We start from the raw sequence: 21,812 nt of genomic DNA on the forward strand, positions 1-21,812 counted from the left end.
GATAATATTGAGTTTGTGTCCGATGACGAACAAGTTGTTGAAAATTATGGAATTATGGAAATGAAGTTGAGTAAATTTGTGATATTTATTAGTTGCGTAATTTTGAACTCATTTTAATTTTAATGTCATTTGTGATATTTATTATAGTATGTGAACCACTATTTTTGGTTTGTATAATAATAATAACAATAATATTATTATTATTATAACCTTGGGTGGTTTTTTACTTCTCAATTTGATTGAGGCATCCTCCCTTGCTCGAATAACTAGGTTTATGTTTTTCGTCACTTGATTTCGATTTCTATCCGCCGCATGATGCTTTCTTCGGATGGATTCAGTCATGGTCGAAGTTTTTTTTTCCCAATTATATTTACTTTATTTAATATGTTGTGAAATATTTACTTCTAAAATATAAACTAAATTATTTTTATTTTTGATAAAATGAAAATGTGAGCCGATTCAATAGCTACTCATGAGTATTTTTAGCAGGTCGGCACGCTTGCAAAATTGATGATGGTAGATCACTTTAAAAAATAAATATTATTGCACTATTGGACAAGTCAAAGTCGAGTCACTTAATTCACTTTCTGTATATCCACTTAAAACCACTTCCGCCCCTCTGTTGTTTAATCAAAGAAGAGTTTATCTTTATATATAAAGTTTTGATAGATGTCTTCTGCTGTCTTCATTGATGAAGTGGACATTCATTTATTAGATGTGACGAATCACATAAAAATTATATATATAATAAATGAGTATCATCTGAGTGAACACGATGGATGAACGTGATTGACATTTGAACACAAGTGGTGTTGCACGGTACATTCTTTTAATCTAAAAGTGGACATGATTTTACTTCAACTTGACCAATCATAGTTATGATTTTTAATACAAGCATATCTTTTTCACTTTTTATCATGGTGTCTGAGCATGTTGGTACATCGGGTGTGTTTCACCTTACAAAAAAGCTTCAGCCCTCAAACCCATTATCCCCAAACAAGTCGAGAAACATAAACCAAAAGATCCAAGACCTCCCATTACACGGGGTGTAGTAAATCCCGTGGCATAGAAACAGCTCCCGAACATAATGATAACGGGCTAAAATTACCTTAAAGAATAGTTAATGGAAAATCAGATTTGAGCATCCTTTAATTTAAGGGGAAAGGAGACATACATTACAAGCTCCTCACTTATTGGGGTTTTTTTTTTTTTTTTTTTTATGTGTGGAGTGCAAAAGATTTGGATCAAATAACAAATAAGAAACTTAAATTAATCATTTGGCCAACTGAATAATGAGTAGGTCTCTTGTTAGGCGATCTCATGAATCTTTAAGTAGTGAGACAAGTCAATCATACCGATATTTACAATGAAAAGTAATACTCTTAGCAGGATGACCCAAATAAGAGAATCACCTCACAAAATACGACATGTGAGACCGTCTCACATAAGTTTTCGCCTTAAATAATAAAGCGATGCAATATGGATCATTAATCTTGGAGTTACATGATTCGATAATGGGTCTAGACTTATCATGTTTGAGTTGAGATGAGGTCGATTATTGTTTATATTAAACAAATTGGCAGAATTAAAGCGAAAGTTTCGAACCAAATATTTTAGTATGGATTTTCTAATATATTAAATAAATAAATCGCAAAGAAATTTATGCACACAATTTTGAAGTTATATTCAGTTAAATTTACGTACTCAAAAGTTTTTGAATACACAAATATTACTATATGTAAAAAAATATTATTATTTATATAAAAAATCCAATACGTATCTTTTTAAATTATCCATGGAGTCCGCGATTTGTGACTCAGTTCATTCATATCTCCATATTTATTCATCGATATTCGATACAAAATCATAAATATTTTAGCCACTTTGCTACGTGCATGCATTATATATACTACCTACTTCCACTACTTAATTGATTATTTTAGAACATATAATATATACTTAATTTAAAAACCTTTATAAATGTGAAGTGAGATTTCGTGCCGAATACATTATATGAATTCCCAAAAAAAAAGGTGCAGTGAATAATTCCCCTAAAACTTGGATCATGGGGTCCAACAATTATACCATACATAACATGGCCAACTCATACACATATCTTTTTGTTGGAATTATTAATCTCCACGTAAATATTAGGAGAATAATAATATAATAATACGTAGCACACAACTAACAATTACTAACATAAGAAATAAAAATTAATAAAAAAGAAAACAAATTCATAGAACCAATTAATAAATCTTGGTCGCATTTTATTTTTTTTAAGGTACGAGATTAGTTTGTAATTGAGTCTCGTGGTTGACGTTGTCTCACACAATGAATGGATTATTTTATTTTATTTTATTTTAACATGAAAGATACCTAAAAAACCTAAAGGTAAAACTTGTGTCAGGTGATTTCACGGGTCGTATTTTGTGAGACATGTATCTTATTTGGGTCATCCGTGGAAAAATATTACTTTTTTTATGCTAAGAGTATTATTTTTTATTGTAAATATCGGTAGTGTTGATCCGTCTTACATATAAAGATTCATGAAATCATCAAACAAAAGACTTATCCAAACCTAAAATGGTTTGTGATCACGTTGAAAACTCTATTGTCGGTCAAAGTTCCATAGAAAGAGTTATCGACAGAGAACTAAAAATCTTAAAGATCCGTAGAAAATATAGGATGTAAATGTCGGAACGGATCCCATGATGGACTTCTAAATTCTAATGTCGATTGCCATCCTGTCCTATATATGCAAACTTCACTCCTTTCCTTTTTCTCCATTCAATTAATCATTAATTTCTATCTACACGCTGCATTGTGATCCATTTTTCATCTGCAGAGAAAAAATAATAATGGGAGCATGTGCGAGCAGGTTTAAGGTTTTGAAGGACTCCGGCGATGCTCAGCCGCCGCCTGTTTCGAAGGAGGAGGCAGCCACCGTCATGGAAGAAGGGGTGAAGAACAAGGATATGGAGGTGGCGGCGGATGATGAAGCCAAGAACCAATCACTTGGACAAATGTTAATCCAGGAGGTAAAATACTTGTCTACTTTTTATTAATTATGATACATATCGTAATTGGAGTTTCAGGATCTGTGGTTTAAATTTAAATGAGAAGTTGTTATATTCTTTTCTGAAATGTTTGAACAAATAATAATGTAGAATGAAGGGGAAGAAGGTCTGGTTATGAATGGCAGCAATGCTTCAGGGGAATTAAAACAAGAAGATGCAGAGCCCCGAGAAAATGAAGCCTTAAAATCTTTTCTCGCTGCAGAGAAAACAGAAGGGAAACCAGTTCAGATCTCAAACCTCGAAACAGTCGAAGATAAGATGGTGGCGGATCCTGTGAAGGTAGTAGAATTTGAGGGAAATGAGGACTCTGCAACTGATAAAAAACCAGAGGCAAATAAAATAGAGGAGAATGAGTGAAATCCGACTAGTTGAAGATTATGAGGTGATAAATGAGTGAGAATTTGTTCTATAATGTACAGTCGTGTGACAAAATGTTGTTTCTTGACTTGGTTTTTGTTTTCAGTGCTCTTTTCTTGTATGTTCTTTCTAAATTTTTTGATGTATAACAATGTTAGTATGCTTATTATATGATATATGAAATGCAATTTTTTGGAGGCGAAACAATCAGTGCTTCGTCTAAAATCTATCGTATACTAGCTCAAGAGTACGAAGTATCAAGTTAGACTTCTCGAACAGCAGCAGCAGATGATGCATTTTCCGAGGTTTCTTCTCCTGCTGTTATCGAGTCGGATTGAGTCATTATCGTCTCCTTCCGTTTTCCCCACAGCACAAAGTACAAGCCGGTGATGATCATTACTGATCCAAGCACGCTGAAGAACACGGAACGATCATAAAATTTCTGCAAAAACACATACAGGAAAAAGAAATAGCAAGATCCCAGATCATATTATAACCTTCCTAGTGTCAGCTTCTCACCCAGAGCAATGGATCCTATAATTGCGACAAATATGAGAGACACTGGCAGAAAAGAAGTGACATACAAAGGCCCTTTCACTCGACCTCCCCATGCCGTTACTGCTATCACCAGGCCAGAGCCGATTACTCCCTGTCACAAAGTTCAGATGCTTAGCAAGAAAACGTGATCCAAGCCTTGCTTTTATAAAAGAAGTTCGATTATTTCATACCATATAAGCAGAAGCGACGAGTCTGATATTCCACCCGAGTTGCCATTCTGTGAAGCGTGTTTCTGTGCATAAGGCATATATGCCTGCCAGGATCGCTCCACTGAAACACGTTAAGACCGTGCTTGAATAGCAAGGGTAGTCATAGCTCATTTTAGTCTGTTCACAGTGAAATTATCTTTCAGCATTTGATCGAGATTTCAGATTTTCTGTATTATTTACGCGGGATTACCTGAATTATGTACCAAGCTGCGTAAGAAAAACAACTGGATACGGCCAATAACGAGCCCAGTAAAGGACTCTGATGCTGCCGCTGATCAGTAGCAGCCGAAGCCGTCTCAAGCAAATCTACATGAGTGGACCAAAGTGTGACATTTATTCCTTTGTAAAAGCTTAGAACCATCGCTCCAGCAATGCTTAGTGTGGATCCAACAACCTTTGCCTTTCCTGCTGATTGTCGTATTTCTAACTTCTCCAACCTGTGAACGCATAAAAAGGAAAATCACAATACAATTATGCTCATTTTAACGTTGTTCATTCCAACTTCATTCGAAAGAAAAGGGAGTTTTTCCACCAGTTTTAAGTACCTGAAAATGACGGCCAAGAAGAATGTTAGAGCTGGAATGAGATTATACATTGCAGTTGTAAATGTGGCAGATGTCAAAACTATGCTCTCTGCATTCAAATTGCTCCCTAATGATCCTCTGTAACAGGTAAAAAAATTATACACTGTTAAAATGAACAAGATTTTCATTCTGTTTAGTTTTTTTTTCAACATTTTGATGTAAAAAATTTCGTTAAGTTGTCATTGTTACCCCAATAATCCACTCACAAAAGCTTGCAAAGCTATGATCTTTGAGAATCTTGGCCTACTCTTCCTGCAAACACAAATCAAATTCAAAGGTCTAAAAGGTTTTAGAAACTAAAAAGAAACAGACAGGACCAAGCATCGGAAAGCGATTCAGTCCAAATTTCACCTTTCAAAGACAAAAGCAATAGGAGCCAAGAAAATCGAGGCGAGAACCAACCGATAAACCACCAAAATCTTGACTTTCATCCCATCAGCTACTGCAAGTTTGTAAAACACATTGACGCCTCCACTAGCTATTTGATTTAATATCATAAACATTATTGGCTTTAGCTCTTGCGCTGCCGCAGAACAGTGGATTCGCTTCATTTTAACATAATCTCTTCACGTTCAAGCTCGAGTTTTTATGGATCCCTCTATATTTCTTAAAACACATAACGCGGGTAAATATGTCCGAAGTATAGGAAAGTGGCAAATAAGAGAGAGGCTGAGTTTGACAATATAAACTTGAAAGCAACAGATTGGCAATTGAGATGATTTTATTACAAAGATTTAGTATCATTTATTGACCATTTTAGTGACATGATCGTAATAAACGCCATGTCTACACATATTTAGAATGCAATAATTCTTGATGGACCAATATTAGTATGGATTCAATCAAGATTTTCCTGTAATAGATTTAACCTATGGATTCATGCAAGATTTCAATGGAATGAGTAGGTCACTTGTGAGACGGTCTCACGAATTTTTATCTGTGAGACGGGTCAACCCTATCGATATTCACGATAAAAAGTAATCACTACAAAAAAAAAAATAGATTTAGCGACGGTCAAAACCGTCGCTAAAACCGTCGCAAAAAGATAAGGCGACGGTTGTAACGACGGTCAGGCTATCCGTAACCTGATTCTACGTCGCCTTCGAAAAGTAACGGTTGAAAATTCCCGTCGTTATATAGCGACGGTTTTGATGAAGAACACCGTCGCTATATTTGCGACGGATTTTATAACCGTCGCTAAAATAGCGACCGTGTTTATATAAACACCGTCGCTATTTTAAGCGTCGGTTTTTAATAACTCGTCGCTAAATTAAGCGACGGTTCTTTATAATCCGTCGCTAAATTAATCGGCGGTTTTTTAAAAAAACCGCCGCTTAAGTAGCGACGGTGTTTATCGATAAAATTCGTATAAAAAAACTACTAAAAAATTTACGAACGAAATATGGCACCGATGAAGAATTTTTCTGTAAAAAAACTACTAAAAAATTTTTTGTGGAAAAAAAGTTTTAATACCTAATTTGAGCGAAGCCATGCAGCTTTACGTAAGGGAAGATCGCACCGACGAAGAAATCTACAAAATAAATACGAAAAATTGTTAGTACAAAACAAAAAAATCGAAACTTTGAAAAAATAGATAAAGTTTCGCTACCGGATACAGTGAAAACTCGTTAAGAAAATTTTCGCGAACCTTCGAATATATAGAATTATAGCGACGATTTTTGGAAAAACCGTCGCTATATAGCGACTCTTATATTAAAACCGTCGCTATTATAGCGGCGGTTTTTGACAAACTGTCGCCGATCTAGATCAGCGACGGATTTTGCATAACCGTGGCTGATCTAGATCGGCGACTATTATATTAAAACCGTCGCTATTAAATTAAGCGACGGTGTTTTACACGGTCGCTATATAGCGACGAATTTTAATAAAACCGTCGTCTATTAAATTAAGCGACGGTTTATGAAAATTTGTCGCTATAATAGCGACGGTAGTATACAAGACCGTCGCATGTGTTTTACCCTTTGCACAAAATGGCGACGGGTGTGTGGAACAGTCGCAATAATAGCGACCGTTTTTTATAAACCTTCGCTAATATAGCGACGGGTTTTATAAAACCGTGGCTATTATAGCGACGGTTTTATACAACTGTGGCTATTATAGCGACATGTTTTATAAAACCGTCGCTATAATTTAAAAGGCGACGGTTCATGAAAAACCCGTCGCTATATAGCGACGAAAAAAGAGAAACCGTCGTTATTTGAGCGACGGTTTTAAAAAAATCGTCGCTAATGCTTCCGTTTTTTTGTAGTGAATACTCTTAGCATAGAAAGTAATATTTTTTCATGGATGACCCAAATAAGATATATGTATCACAAAATACGACACGTGAGACCGTCTCACACAAGTTTTTGCCAATAATTATATGTATTTATTTGATTTATTATTTTAAAATTTTAAATTCCAGAGAAAAAATATTAGTGATCAATATCACCCTTAGCTTCATATTTAGTTCTTTCGATTTTTTAATATGAAAAATGGCATTTTTTTATCCTGATATTTATACTAAATACAATTAAAGTCTCAGGAATTACTAATATAATATTAGTTATAGTATGCAATTAAGAGAAAATTAATTATGAACATATGATATGTTACTACAATAAAAAAAAGGGTTTTTGAACGAGCTTGGTCAAAGTTTACCTGGTCAGTGTGGTCTATGTGCTATTGCATTAGCCCGTGGATTTATCCAGAGTATATAAAAAATAACGGCTGCGAGGTTTTTCTGGTTAGAAAATTAAAATATAGCAATAAAAATAATTACACATAAATTTTGCAGTCCTGAACTCATAATTTCAAATTTCGATCCATTTTTATACTCCTATCAAAATGCATTTGAATAATATATATATATAGAACAATATCGTATTATTAGGATTAATTTTCACAATTTATATGATATTTCGAGACATTTTTTTCTTGTTGCTGAACAATAAATGTATCTACAATTTTTTGTTTGAGCAACAATTAAATTATTTGGTGATAACGAACGCATCCAATTATTAAAAACTTTTACTTACTAATTTAATCAGATGTGTTCCTATTCGGCCAGTAAATACAATTTGCCGTCTCTACGCTTCCATCTATATGCTAAAACATAAATGCTCTTAAATGTTATCGTAAAATTAATTTCTATTTTTTTCCGACAATATTTTAAAAAAAATGAAAAACAGCTCATGCGTCATGTTTCGATTGCTCTATCATGTATGAACAATTATTGCACTCAACAATCGTGCTCTCAATAGTAGCACTCCTTATAATCAATGTGAATCAAACCCGTGGGATTGTCTCTAATATATACCAATTTTAGGACCAATATAATCGCTTATCACTTTATCAAAAATTTTATCTGGTGATAAATAAAATATTTCAAACCGTACAGTATGGACAATTATTACACACCAATATAAATAAGTTCAAGTATTAAATTTGAGCTTACAAATATTGTATAAATTATTTTATCCGAAAATAAAATATCTTGTTCGAAACTTTTAAAAACTCATATATAAATAAAATTTAACATTTTAAAAAATCTCCCAAAATATTTATAAAAATCGAAAGCAACCGAAGAATATGACAAATTTTTTAAAAATACAAATATCAAATTATAACTTTAAACTATTAAAAAAAGCAGAAAAAAATATATCAAACTTACTTCCAACTTTTGATTAAAAATCATAAAATTTGAAGAAAAACCCGATATTCACGGACACTCTAGACCACTTCCAGTCGTCAAAACGTGTTACTTAAGCTCACTACAGTTGCATCACCAAATGCATTATTAGCTCTTACTCAACTCAAATTAATTTGAGGGTTGTCTTCTTTTGCCTGTCTAAATCAAATCCGACTCAAGCGCATATACAGAAATCGAAATAACAACTGGCTGCATCACAATAATAAACATTTTGTGTGTATATTATATATATATAGAACAAGTCTCTTGTGAGACGATCTCACGAATCTTTATCTATGAGACATGTCAACTCTACCAATATTCACAATAAAAAGTAATACACTTTTCATAAAAAGTAATATTTTTTAATAGATAACTCAAATAAGATATCAGTCTCACAAAATACGATCCGTGAGATCGTCTCAAACAATTTTTTGTCATATATCTATATATCCAGGGTGGTGACATGACTTGATTAGGATGTCCAAAATTTAACATGAATTACACATTTGATTGGTTTTGCGTCTTTGACACATGCCGAAAGTTCATTTTAACATATTTATTTGAACTAAATCCATTAAAATTTCAAAACTTACAATAGAGAATGAAAAATTGACGTTTTTAAATTAGTTATCTATGAATCATTGTTAATCTCGGTAATATGCCATGAATCATAAAAATTGTTTTTTTGAAGGAAAAAAAAGCTGGTGAACCTTCGGCCGCGGCCGCCGCCATGCATCAACGAGAGTCCTCCCATCACCCATGTTTTTTTTAACACAAACGGAAAATGAACATTCGAAAACTCTAATCTAATGTTAAGTTGGTTGATGGTGAGATTAAATGAGCTACAAGCGCAGTTTCACCCATGTTGATGGCTCAAACCAATTTTTTTTTATCACATGGAAAATAGAATTGGGGTCCTCCACAATATTTGTTTGGAAAACATGGCATCAAACAGAAATTAGAACCGAAACATTTTTTTGTGATTCCTCAACTGTAATGACAAAAGAAGAGCATATTATGTAATCTTGAAATTAGAATTAAATATAGATGTCACGTCGCAACAGAGGATTTATACGCGCGCACATCACACTAATCTCCAATCAAATCCAACCAGACAATTATGGGTGTTGTCTTCATACCCAATCTAGTAATATTGTAACCATTATGGTTTTTACATTGAATTATATGTGACACATGGAACTATCAAATACTTCTTTCAAGTATAGAAAATAGAAATCATAAGACATCGAGCTTTAGTTCTAATGATCTCACTTTGTTTCTCTTTTGTAGTGACTCAGGTTCGAGTCATCTCACATTTTAGAATAGGATTTCAAAAACAAAAGAAAGTAGAAACCATCATCTATTTTTTTATTATTATTAAATTTAACGATTCCTCGGAAAAAAAGAAATTAAATTGAACTCAAAACAAAAAGGAATAGCCACCAAAGTTTGGCATGTATAGAAAAGAATAGGAATGGTTGTGCTAAACCAGTCCACCTTGTCGGATCGCTTATTTATGTTGTCATTTCATGGAAGCTACTCTATATTGGTATTTATAAATTTGGTCTTTGTTGCCAACTTTTACTACTCTGTCCTTCTTCACTTACTTTGATCTTCTTCTCCGATCCAACGAAAGACCCATTATTTTCATTCCAGGAATGGCTGCTCATGGAAATTTAATTAGAGTAAACCAAACCACATCATCATATTTTGCAGTTCCAAAGTTCAACTGTGGAGGAAGAAGACAGGTTAGCACTGTGTTAAAATTTTCATGTTTTTTTATGTTATTGTTACTTGGAATCTTCTGTGGTTATTTGAATCTTATGCTTACTGGGTTTTGCTTGAAATGGTTTTAAACTCAGTCGTCTGTTAAAGCATCAGCCAGGGGTGTTTCCGATGGGGATGAAAGAAAGATGGTAATAAGGAAAGAAAAAGATGGATGGAAGATTGATTTTTCAGGCGAAAAACCGGCTACACCGTTACTCGATACGATCAATTATCCTATTCATATGAAGAATCTCTCCACGAAGGTGCATCATTCTACAGTGAAATCCAGAATTTGTCTTTCTTTTTTTTTTTTAAAAAAAAAATCTTTTTCTGCTATTGATTGATCATTGTTCTGAGAAAAGGTGATAATTGATAAGGGTTCATGGGTTGTGTTTATTTCATCTTCATTATATGTTGTTTGTTTCTCAGGATCTCGAACAATTAGCAGCAGAAGTTAGAGCAGAGATTGTGTATACTGTAGCAAAGACTGGTGGGCATTTAAGTTCAAGCTTAGGAGTTGTGGAACTCACTGTGGCTCTGCACCATGTTTTCGATTGCCCTAAAGATAAAATTATTTGGGATGTTGGCCATCAGGTAAAGATTTAATTTTTTTGTTTCATACATAATGAACACTTCAGGAACAGAATCAAGATATAGATGTTTCTTCATGTAATGGATAAAATATTCTTTCGGTTTCTTGAGTCATATATCAGTGGATTCTGAAATGGAGAATATGATTTCAGACATACGGCCATAAGATTCTGACCGGGAGGCGGTCTAAAATGCACACGATTCGCAAGACTGATGGGCTGGCAGGATTTCCTAAAAGAGACGAGAGTGTGTATGATGCATTCGGCGCTGGGCATAGCTCAACCAGCATCTCTGCTGGACTTGGTACTTTCAAATTTGCATTTTTTTTGAAAATGTGCTGAAAAATAGATTCACATATAAAATAATGAAAATTTGCGATGATAATAGGTATGGCTGTTGCCAGAGATTTATTAGGGAAGAACAACAATGTTGTTTCGGTGATTGGAGATGGAGCAATGACCGCTGGACAAGCGTACGAGGCCATGAACAATACAGGCTTTCTGGACACGAATCTTATTATTATACTGAACGATAATAAGCAAGTTTCTTTACCAACTGCCACGCTAGACGGCCCTGCCACGCCCGTTGGTGCGCTCAGTGGCGCTCTGAGCAAGCTTCAGGCCAATCCTAAATTCAGACAACTTCGAGAAGCTGCCAAGGTAGTAACTCGATTTCCTTCAGGTGTCAGCATTGATAAATATAGGAAACTGGTAAAGTTTTGGCTTTGGTCTTTGCAGAGCATTACAAAGCAAATTGGACCCCAAGCACATGAAGTTGCAGCCAAGGTTGATGAATATGCAAGAGGGATGTTAAGTGCTTCCGGTTCCACGTTCTTTGAAGAGCTTGGTTTGTACTACATCGGCCCTGTTGATGGACACAATATCGATGATCTAGTTAGTATATTTGAGAAAGTCAAGGCCATGCCGGCACCAGGCCCGGTTTTAATCCATGTCGTAACAGAAAAAGGGAAAGGGTATCCTCCAGCTGAGGTAGCAGCCGATAAAATGCACGGTGAGATTATATTAGTGTTAATACACAAACTTGCCAAAAATTAACCAAGTTTTATCTTTTGCAAAGGAAAAAAACATGGCATTTATTTTTTTCATGATCTTTCAGGAGTCGTCAAGTTTGAACCAAGTACAGGGAAGCAGATTAAGCCCAAGTCCTCTACACTTTCATACACTCAGTATTTTGCAGAATCGCTTGTAAAAGAAGCTGAAGTAGACAGCAAAATTGTGGCTATCCATGCTGCAATGGGAGGTGGAACGGGTTTAAATTATTTCCAGAAACGTTTTCCAGACCGTTGTTTTGATGTTGGTATTGCTGAACAGCATGCCATCACGTTCGCAGCAGGTTTAGCTTCCGAGGGTCTCAAGCCATTCTGTGCTATCTATTCATCCTTCCTGCAACGAGGATACGACCAGGTGAGAAATCTAATATAAAGAAAATAATTTTTCGTCATGTTTTAGACAAAGTATAACAGTTCTACATGTATGTATAAAGGTGGTACATGATGTGGATCTTCAAAAGTTACCTGTCCGGTTTGCAATGGATCGAGCTGGATTAGTAGGTGCAGACGGGCCAACTCATTGTGGTGCGTTTGATGTGACGTATATGGCTTGCCTGCCAAATATGGTTGTCATGGCTCCATCAGATGAGGCTGAGCTAATGCACATGGTTGCCACAGCAGCAGCAATAGATGACAGACCAAGCTGTTTTAGATTTCCGAGGGGTAATGGAATAGGAGCCATTCTCCCACCTCATTTCAAAGGAATACCACTTGAGGTGAGCACAAAATTCTACTCTATTTCAAATGCGTTGGCAGCAATAATTTCCCTGTTTCTTGATTAATGTTAAGCGATTCAGCTGTAGACAAATGATATTTGGGAAAGTTTAATAGATTTGAACTAGACTATTACAATCTATTATTGCTTTTGGTATTGCTATAGATACTCGATCCTATAATCATTATTAAAGTCAAAATAACATGTTTGAGTCTTTTCAGTTGCAGTTGAATCAATTGTTAAGAGATGTCGCTAAGCAATTACAATTGCACCCATTGTCATTGATACCAATCTTTGACACTGTTTGGATGATGATTGAAATGTTTGAGTCAATTAAAGTATAGTAAATTACACCCAATAGTACAAACAAACCTTGTATGAACCAACCAAATCCCTCAACTGAAATAATGATTTGAGTGCATATTTACGTTATTTGACAGATTGGGAAAGGCCGAATAGTAAGAGAAGGGAACAAAGTGGCGATTCTTGGATATGGAGCAATAGTTCAGCAGTGTTTGGAAGCTGCAGAAATGCTTAAATCCCTTGGCATATCAGCAACAGTTGCTGATGCAAGATTCTGTAAACCATTGGATGCTGATCTTATACGAAGACTGGCAAAAGAACACGAAATTATAATCACCGTGGAGGAAGGTTCAATAGGAGGATTTGGATCACATGTCACTCATTTCCTGAGCTTAAACGGTTTATTGGATGGACCCCTTAAGGTACAAAAAGTTGCATATTTGGTTCCATAGATTCCGCATTAACTATTTCCCTCTTTCTGTTTCTAATATATTGTTAATTTTTTCGAATTGCAGTTAAGATCAATGGTGCTTCCAGATAGATACATTGATCATGGAGCACCACAGGATCAGATCGAAGAAGCTGGTCTCTCTTCGAAACATATCTGTGGCACGGTTTTATCGCTTCTTGGAAGGCCTATCGAAGCTCTCAAACTACATTGAGACTCGAAACAATGTTGCATCAATATGAACAATTTTTTGTTAATTTTTACATATGGGGAGGATGGAGGACTGTATCGCCGAGTTCTAATCTTGGAACTCACTCTTTCAAACTGCAAGAATACTAGAAAATACTTAATAAAGTTGTTTCAACAGGCAACATTTTACATACTGATACGAAGTACCAATGACTCACCAATTTATTGCAGCATAATCCTGTTGTAAATGCTATGAATCAAGATTATAGTTATGTTAACTAATAATTTAAGGCACAAGTATATTGAATGGAAATTGTGTTCAAAATGGGATTTTTTTTAATATAATTTTTGGATTCAAAGAGATGTTTGTGGTATCAGATACCCATCGGATTCAAATCAGTAAACAGAAGAAGTCTTGTTAGAAACACTTAACAATCCAGAGTACAGGATAACGAACATGAGCAAGCAAAAGCTATTTCCACTATAGAACCTGTTCACAGTCAACGAGACGACAGGGATGTTCATGGCAGGATTTTTTGACAGCGGCTCAAAGGGCACCACCCCTAGCAGCTTCGCGCGGAGGCTGCTTGAGAAGAAGAAGCTCTCTAATTTTCTTACTTTGTTTGATTAATTGATGCGGGCGACAAGGTGACGACAATTATATATAATTATGCAATTACCATTTTATAATTATATCATATCATAAATTGTTTTTTAATCATTTATATTTTTATTCAGATATTACTAATAAATTTAATTTCTATACATATTTCGAATACTTAAGAAATCATAAAATAATAATTAATTTAATTATTTATTAAATAAATTACTCAAAATTAAAATCATGATAATAAAATCTTACAATAATCTAATCAAGTTTTCGAATACCAACCTTAATTTATATCGTAATTAACTATTAAAATAAATAAATAAAAATAAAGAAGAGGAGACCAAGGCCAACACATGTTAGGACCATGCAAGAGGAGCAGAAAGTGTCTGGTTAGATCACATAAACATGACTCTATTTTGGTGTTGGATATCAAGATAGAGCACAGTTGGAGTTGATCTTATTATTTCAAGTTCATGAAACTGGAGTTATTTGAAACATTGCCCTCAAATTCGTATTTCAAATCCAAATCATTCGATGCAAATTATAATCTCAATACTGTGAGGAATAAGTTTATTAACCATAAATTATAATTCTGTGAACTTTAGCAATCAAATGACTCAGATTCATCGCAATATACTGGTCAATAAAAGTATAATTTATTGCAAGGATGACTTGACTTGTACATACACACTTGAAATAGATCTTACACTAACAGCACCAAAGGGATGTACATCAATATAAACACAGTCGAAGAAGGCCCCTGAAATTTTCTTGACACTAATTTTACATTGCAACAAACCTTCTAGCCACAGAAAATATCTGATGCCACCTATACTCGAAACCGATAAAATCTACCCGGTCATACATATTGGTATAACATTAGAAGAGAGATACCAAGCTACGTTTGAAAGTATATGTTCTTTCTGATCTTCGGGGTGTAAAATTAAGCCCAAACATCTCCTTGGGAGAGTGCCCTGATTCAATAAGACCAACCAGCCTGGCAACAAGCAATGCACTATCATATATGTGATTCATATCGTCGGTACTGCACCACAGGCGATGAGCTAACTGTAGCTTCCTGAGTTTGGTATTGATGCCAATGCCCCACTTGAGGAAGAGCATTTCTCTTTCTTGTTCTGAAAGCTTTTTCTCCATCTGCTTGCTTAGCTTACGTCTCTCTTGACTAAGGTCCTTCGAGCTGATATTATATAAAAAGATTAAAAAAATAACCAACTTTAGTGAACAATTAGACATTGTCATTGGCTCAAAAATCTTACCTTGAAGCAAGAGTTAAACATTGACCATTCACTATGGTTTTCTCTCCCCGAGAGAATTTCTCCTTCAAGAATTTCATTCTTCTCATCTCTACCTCCATGTATATAGCATCTAAAGGGTCACCTTGAAATAGTAAGAAGAAGTAAGTTCTGTGCACAAGTGAGACATTGCAGTCATGCCAAAGGTCAATTATTTCTCTTCGGAGCCTTTTGAATTCAGTTGGCCAACTTGAAAGACCTTTGAATTCTTCTTCCATTGGATCTAAACCGACGTCCTTGACATCCTTCTTTGAAGACTGATTGACCTTTGGTTCAGTCTCGCTATTAGCCTGTATGAAATATAGATGCTGATGCATAAGAGTTACGACAGGAAACCAATTCAAGTGTCCAAAAATTTTGTAGATGTAATTATTGCTTTTTTGCTGTTATGTATATGTGTATATACAGATAAAATAAATCTGCATATGCTTGACAAAAAATACTTCAAGAAAGAATGTAATCATTTAGAATATACTTTTGTTAGACAGAAATGTTGACTCACTGGATCTGTGACACTCTCTTTTTCAGTTGGAAGCTTGGTCTTTTCACTCGTGTCAGCAGAACAGCAGATGAAATCCTCAGCAGTCGAAAACTCTATATATGGTGCACCAATCTCAATATCAGAAGTATTTTCTGGAGAACAATGAGAATCTTTTGTTGACAACTTATCCATGTAGAAATTAAAATTTATTGGAGGTATTTTCCTTTCGAAACTCTCCTTTTCTCTTTCTGATCCCATTGATGATGTATTCTCATTGTAGTCCACAATCTTGAACCAAGGTGAAGCTGAATCAGTGGTAACCATGCTTGCTGTGCAGCTTCTACTTCTAGTCAACTTCAAGCTTCTAGAGACCGATGAATCTGTGGCTAGCTCATGTGTTAAAGATAGCTTTTCAAGAGATGCGATATCAAGAAAATGAATAGATCCAACTTCACTCCCTTTCTTGAACATTGGTGGTATTGACTCTCGGATGTCATTCAATGATGAAGAAATTTTTTCTTGTGTCTTCTTCAAGGGTATAGGTCGAAACCCTTCATCTGCTTTCAACTCATTATCACCCTTCAATGGAGGTTCTTGTTCTCTACCCAAAGGCGGGGATGGAGATTTAGATTCACCCCTGTCTCCATTTACAGACAATATTACTTCAGAGAATCCATTGTTTTCTTCTGAATGTAAGTTACTTGATTTCACAGAACCTATGTCACTCAATTTTTCTGTCTCGATGCAACGAACTTCCCTGCACAGATCCTCTAAAGTCCCATTACTTCGTTTCTCTATGTCCTCCCAACCATGGGATGAATCACCTTCATTAAAGTTTGAACTGCTAATCAAGATTCTTGGAGTAGCATTATTGCTCTCGAAGTTCTCGTTAAAATAAGGAATTTTAGCAAAATGATCTTCTGAACTGGTCCTACTGAGTCCATCAGAAAAAGTTTTGTTATCAACATCCAAGGAGTGAGGATCTGCCAAAATGGAACTCTCCTGTTCTTGGATTTCACCCTCCGGTGATTTTTGAACTCGCAAATGAGGGTAGTTTCCCAATCCTACCTAGAGAAAAAATCAGGAGTGTACTAAAAATACGAATAAGCAGTACAAAAAGAAAGCAACAGATCAAGCAATGAACGTTTACCCGTATCGCTGATTGTTCATCATCTCCCAGCATTTGTAGCAAATCTCTCACTTGAGATTGAGCTATATCTCTTTGCAGAATAAGTTCTTTAATCTCCTTCTCAAGCTGCGTCAAAAAAAAAACTTCAATAAAGATTCAGGTTTCACCGAAGCCTAATATTGACAGCCTGGGAGATGAAAAACCACTATCAACCATCATTTTCATATAGTACCATTACCTTTTCGATTTGAAGATCTTTCTGACTAAACAATGCCGAATGATTTGATGGGGCCGTAGATTGGGGACTCCTGAGTTGACTCTCTAATCTTGCTAGTTCACTCTGCAAATGCTTTATTAATGCTTTGTCCGACATGACCACATTAACTTGGGCATTGGTTCTCACTTCCTTTGCACAGCCGGCAAAGAGAAGAGTGTTCCTTGATTGCTCAACATGACTTCGTGCAGGGCTCATCGTACAGATGATGGCTGTTCTAGCATTTCCTCCAAGAGACGTTTGAAGTATTCGAGTTAACTTTGAATCTCGATAAGGAATGTGCCCATTTCGGCCTTTGCTGCATTAATTATGAAGCAATATGAATGATTAACACAAGACTGTACTACAAAAATATCTCATTCTTCCCAATGCCTTTCATATTTATATACAATACAACTAAGATTTTATACGACCGAGCGTCTAACTCGATAACATGAGTAATGGTTTGTAGTAAGGATACGATTCAGTCACAAATTAAAATGGGAGCAATCATTACTCTACAAATGATAGTGCATCAAAGGTTCATTTAAAGTACTATAGATCTTCGCAAATAAAGTTAATCAGTGAACACACTTTGTTTTTGGCTCTGACTTTATATTCTTCAATCTATTCAAATGAAAATTTAGTTAAAGAACCAAGTTCTTAAAGATCCTTAGTCCATTGTTAATAAGGTGTAAAACAAATTACCAAAAAACAGTAGGTGCAGTTTCACCCAACCACAGAAGTTTTAAAAACCGAGTTTTGGCAGAAAAATCATGAATACAACTAACAGACCTCAGCTTCCGAATCACTGTTCCCAATGTCAGTAAACTGCGATTGATGTGGCAGCCTTCTTTTAACCTAGTGCCGGCCGACAATGATTGGGACGCACGCTCGCTTCCAGCCAGATCGACAAAATTCTACACAAAGACAAGATATTGATTTCCAGTTAAAAAAAAAAACAAACAAACAAAACCGTCTAGTAAAACTTAAATATAGCATGTAGAATGATAATCTTTAATAACTAAGTACCACGGTCGCTGTAAGAGTGCTCGGATTGTCCTTGCCTAAAAACTCACGAGAGATGCTATCAACTGTCTGAAACAACACATTAATCATCAATGGAAATTCATAAATATCTTTATTTCTGCAACAATATCCTGGCATATGATGAAATCTTTCCATTACCAGTCTAATAATCTGGTGAGATCTGGAGCTCGTTTCGTTAAGGGATGTCTCTCCAATCCGTCTTTGAGCTGCAATGATGACAGAACTCTAGAAATTGATAATGCTGGACGGTCTATGATATACTGTAGGAGGACTTTATCAAAATTTGTACCAATATTTTAGATTTTAAAATTGAAACAATATTTGTTACCACAGTTTTCAATAATAATAGATTTCAATCCTTGATGTTTACTGTTTCTAACTCGGAAATACGAAATATAAATTACTAGAACCCTCCCCCAGATTCAAACAAAACACATGCGCCATCAAATGTAGGGAGAAATATGTTTCCTTGCCTTCACACACTGAAAGGAGCTGATTCATATGATTCCAGTCCCTCAAAATTTCTTCAGTGAGTTTCTCCACTATGGTTCCCCTCTATCAAAAACAAAAATGGACATAAGGTAACGACCAATAAATTAAAAACATTTTCCTCGGATTTGCAACTCGCAGAAATGAAATTCTTACCTCTGGATCGTCCAAAAGTCTCAGTGGAGTGCTATCAAAACTAAGGAGGTCTCTAACAGATTCATTATAGATCTCCATTGCAGAGAACTTCAAAACAAATTCTCGCTCTGGATGCTGAAAACAACTCAACCATTAGAATTACAAAGAATGTTGTTCGCTGGTGACCAAATACCGCAAATCATAATGTAGCATTAAAGATAACCTTTTGTATATACTTGTACACATCTTCTATCGCATACTCCGTAATTCCAGTCATAGTGAAAGTCTTTCCGCTGCTTGTTTGTCCATAAGCAAAAACACTTGCTACAGACAAATGTTTTTTATGATTTGGCGTAAAGAATCCTTAAAACGAACACCCAAAAGAGAGAAAGGAACAAACAAAACTTCAAACTTGAAAAAAGGATAAAGCTTTACTCACAGTTCATTCCACTGAGAACTGATAAAGCAACATCCCTGGCACCTTGTTCATACACCTCTCTGGTGGCGGAATCAGTCCTAAATACACTGTCTGGACAAAAAAAGAATCAGAAATTGAGCGACAATTCTGGGAAGAGAACCTAAATACAAAATCTAATTATGTATGTGGTCCTAAACTAAATAAGACCAAGATCACACTGATTTGTCGAGATTTAAAGAACCCAGTTTCTTTTTTAAAAAGTTAGACAAACATACTAGCAACAAAAAAATAGCAAGCCTAGAATTTCTTACCAAATACATATACAGAAGGATACATTAACCTCTCTGACGCAGAAAGATTAGCACTCTTGTAAACAATTGTATTGTCATTGATGCATTCCCAATCTGAAACATCATTCCTCAGAATTTCTTTATCATTTAAAGGCCTTAACCGCACAGACACGTAAATTCTCTCCTCATTGCCTTGTATTCCTTCGTCTCCACTCTCCATTGTCCCCATTTCCCACCTCAAAACTCGTGCTTTTTATTAAAATCAGACGGTGAAAATTCGTACCAAAACTGCACCAGGGATCATAACCATTAGCTAACGCCCTCAAAAATGGAAAACATAACGAACAAACAAAAGGGTCTGCATATCTTTGGTGTTTCAATTATATATTTCTGTGGTCACTCTTTTGTCTCATGCATTGATGGGGGATTTTGTATTTTCCATTTCTAAGGGCTGTGGACCATATAAATTTACAGTCTGTCGAATATTTCATAATGGGTTGAAATAACGTGGGATCAGGTTGAAAATTTGACCTGAAAACTTGAGAAATCTGTTCTTGCCGATGAGTTTCACACAATGTTGGAAACCATCAATTGCAAGAAAATCTCTCTGTTTTCAAGGCAAAATTTCTCCTGATTTTGTATGCCAAACAGATAAATATGAATTCAGACTGAAAATTTATATTTGAAATCAAAGTTTATTCCTTTATTTTATTTCTTTTCAGGATATGATTTGTTTCATCGTTAATTTTGATAAAAATGAAATGGACGATAAGATATCTCATACAAATTTTTGTCAAAAAATTATTGACTAGATTCAACACATTCATAATAATTACTATTTAACGCCGTAGATATTTCTAGATCATTAATATCGTTTTTTGATGAAAATGCTAAGTGTTTAAATTTATATATCAATCGTTAAATATAATTAATTAAATTCCATATTGCATATTCAATCAACATATTATGGATTTTATTTCATACAGATGAAAATATAATTAATTAAAAATTAACAGTTGTATTTCAAATTCAACAAAGATTTCATATTAAAAACATGAGTCAATGGTATTACTCTTTCTGAATCGATTGACATAATGATTCCCTTAATCCCAATCATTAATGTTCTTTAATTGTTAATTACTAAAATATTTGTATACTTAAATAATTAATTTATGCTGAATAAATAATAATAAAATTAAAGAGAGATTGTTGATAATTGGTTGGGAGTGGGGAATATTAAAGTTGACCCCTATAAATCACATCCCATGTGCCTCAAAGAAGAGGTGTCCCATAATTAAAGGTAGCATCGTCCATATCGATCCCCATCCATGCATTGCACGTGGCGTAGAAAAATTGTTTTATATTGGTGCCTTGGTGGTTTCCTTTAATTAAAAAAACCATTTTAAAAATACACTTTTAAAAAAATAAAAAAGAAAAAAAAAACAAATAATCCAATCTCAATAGTTAAATATGTGTTCGATCTTTATCAAACCGATTCGTTCCATTACTAACCCAAATAATATATGATTTTTGAGTACCTAAATATATATAACAAATTTGATATTAATGACAAATATTTTTTTGAAGGAAAATTAATACAAAACATTTAATATGTGATACTAATGTAATATATTAATCCAAAACCTCCAATTACATAATATATTATTAATCCAAAATTAATTTGTTAATTTTTTGTAATAAATTGTATGATACATTAAATAATCATGTAATTTATTATTATCGAACACAATTAAATGTGTAATGATTTTTTTCCTTGTTTATTATCTCCTTTTCGTGTTTCTCAGAAATAGTAAAATTACAATAAATTAATGAAAAAGACACTTGAAATAAATTAAAAGAAACAAAAAAATTTAACACCAAAATTAATTAAAAGGGATTAAAAATAAAAAAAATGAAAAAGACCAAAACATAAATTTTAAAATAAAAAAGGACCAAACGTAAATAAAAAAAAATAGAAAAGGACCAATAAGCAATTTTGGAATACGACATTTTTGTAATTCATGTCATCCTTCAAAATCAGATTCTATTGCCCTCCAAAGGATCACTCAATTTCCATTTC

General features: G+C 34.5%; 4 protein-coding genes across 4 annotated transcripts; 2 read left to right on the forward strand and 2 right to left on the reverse strand.

Annotated features, from left to right (window-relative positions):
- Positions 1 to 2,647: 2,647 nt before the first annotated feature.
- LOC140824823 (uncharacterized) lies at positions 2,648 to 3,558 on the forward strand. The gene is made up of 2 exons (XM_073186370.1): positions 2,648 to 3,041; positions 3,171 to 3,558. Exons 1-2 carry the CDS (start codon positions 2,862 to 2,864, stop codon positions 3,435 to 3,437), a joined length of 447 nt encoding a protein of 148 aa, XP_073042471.1. The 5' UTR covers positions 2,648 to 2,861; the 3' UTR covers positions 3,438 to 3,558.
- A 141-nt stretch (positions 3,559 to 3,699) lies between these two features.
- LOC140824383 (WAT1-related protein At1g68170-like) lies at positions 3,700 to 5,339 on the reverse strand. The gene is made up of 7 exons (XM_073185976.1): positions 5,140 to 5,339; positions 4,978 to 5,040; positions 4,750 to 4,866; positions 4,395 to 4,641; positions 4,166 to 4,321; positions 3,935 to 4,086; positions 3,700 to 3,850 (listed from the first exon to the last, which is right to left on the reverse strand). The coding sequence occupies exons 1-7, from the start codon at positions 5,337 to 5,339 to the stop codon at positions 3,700 to 3,702; spliced, it is 1,086 nt and encodes a 361-aa protein (XP_073042077.1).
- Positions 5,340 to 10,006: 4,667 nt separating this feature from the next.
- Positions 10,007 to 13,757, forward strand: LOC140823725 (1-deoxy-D-xylulose-5-phosphate synthase 2, chloroplastic-like). Its single transcript, XM_073185202.1, has 10 exons — positions 10,007 to 10,230; positions 10,345 to 10,512; positions 10,679 to 10,843; positions 10,993 to 11,143; positions 11,228 to 11,499; positions 11,578 to 11,851; positions 11,957 to 12,264; positions 12,344 to 12,625; positions 13,065 to 13,349; positions 13,443 to 13,757. The coding sequence occupies exons 1-10, from the start codon at positions 10,141 to 10,143 to the stop codon at positions 13,587 to 13,589; spliced, it is 2,142 nt and encodes a 713-aa protein (XP_073041303.1). The 5' UTR covers positions 10,007 to 10,140; the 3' UTR covers positions 13,590 to 13,757.
- Positions 13,758 to 14,764: 1,007 nt separating this feature from the next.
- Positions 14,765 to 20,427, reverse strand: LOC140823726 (kinesin-like protein KIN-7E). Its single transcript, XM_073185203.1, has 13 exons — positions 19,754 to 20,427; positions 19,464 to 19,553; positions 19,248 to 19,348; positions 19,046 to 19,159; positions 18,874 to 18,955; positions 18,539 to 18,606; positions 18,383 to 18,448; positions 18,146 to 18,270; positions 17,336 to 17,669; positions 17,119 to 17,223; positions 15,990 to 17,036; positions 15,452 to 15,777; positions 14,765 to 15,372 (listed from the first exon to the last, which is right to left on the reverse strand). The coding sequence occupies exons 1-13, from the start codon at positions 19,959 to 19,961 to the stop codon at positions 15,054 to 15,056; spliced, it is 2,985 nt and encodes a 994-aa protein (XP_073041304.1). The 5' UTR covers positions 19,962 to 20,427; the 3' UTR covers positions 14,765 to 15,053.
- Positions 20,428 to 21,812: the final 1,385 nt, after the last annotated feature.

The sequence above is a fragment of the Primulina eburnea genome, chromosome 2, assembly GCF_022965805.1.
Source record: "Primulina eburnea isolate SZY01 chromosome 2, ASM2296580v1, whole genome shotgun sequence".
Lineage (NCBI taxonomy): Eukaryota > Viridiplantae > Streptophyta > Magnoliopsida > Lamiales > Gesneriaceae > Primulina > Primulina eburnea.

Bases quoted from the DNA above. Each gene is read 5' to 3' on its own strand.
- LOC140824823 (XM_073186370.1), top strand. From the start codon at position 2,862: ATGGGAGCATGTGCGAGCAGGTTTAAGGTTTTGAAGGACTCCGGCGAT. The intron at 3,042-3,170 runs GTAAAATACTTG...ATAATAATGTAG, and splicing joins GACAAATGTTAATCCAGGAG to AATGAAGGGGAAGAAGGTCT.
- LOC140824383 (XM_073185976.1), bottom strand. From the start codon at position 5,339: ATGAAGCGAATCCACTGTTCTGCGGCAGCGCAAGAGCTAAAGCCAATA. The intron at 5,041-5,139 runs GTGAAATTTGGA...TTGTGTTTGCAG, and splicing joins ATTGCTTTTGTCTTTGAAAG to GAAGAGTAGGCCAAGATTCT. The intron at 4,867-4,977 runs GTAACAATGACA...TACCTGTTACAG, and splicing joins TTTGTGAGTGGATTATTGGG to AGGATCATTAGGGAGCAATT.
- LOC140823725 (XM_073185202.1), top strand. From the start codon at position 10,141: ATGGCTGCTCATGGAAATTTAATTAGAGTAAACCAAACCACATCATCA. The intron at 10,513-10,678 runs GTGCATCATTCT...TTTGTTTCTCAG, and splicing joins TGAAGAATCTCTCCACGAAG to GATCTCGAACAATTAGCAGC. The intron at 10,844-10,992 runs GTAAAGATTTAA...ATATGATTTCAG, and splicing joins TTTGGGATGTTGGCCATCAG to ACATACGGCCATAAGATTCT.
- LOC140823726 (XM_073185203.1), bottom strand. From the start codon at position 19,961: ATGGGGACAATGGAGAGTGGAGACGAAGGAATACAAGGCAATGAGGAG. The intron at 19,160-19,247 runs GTTATCTTTAAT...AGTTGTTTTCAG, and splicing joins TGTACAAGTATATACAAAAG to CATCCAGAGCGAGAATTTGT. The intron at 15,373-15,451 runs GTAAGATTTTTG...ATATAATATCAG, and splicing joins TGTTTAACTCTTGCTTCAAG to CTCGAAGGACCTTAGTCAAG.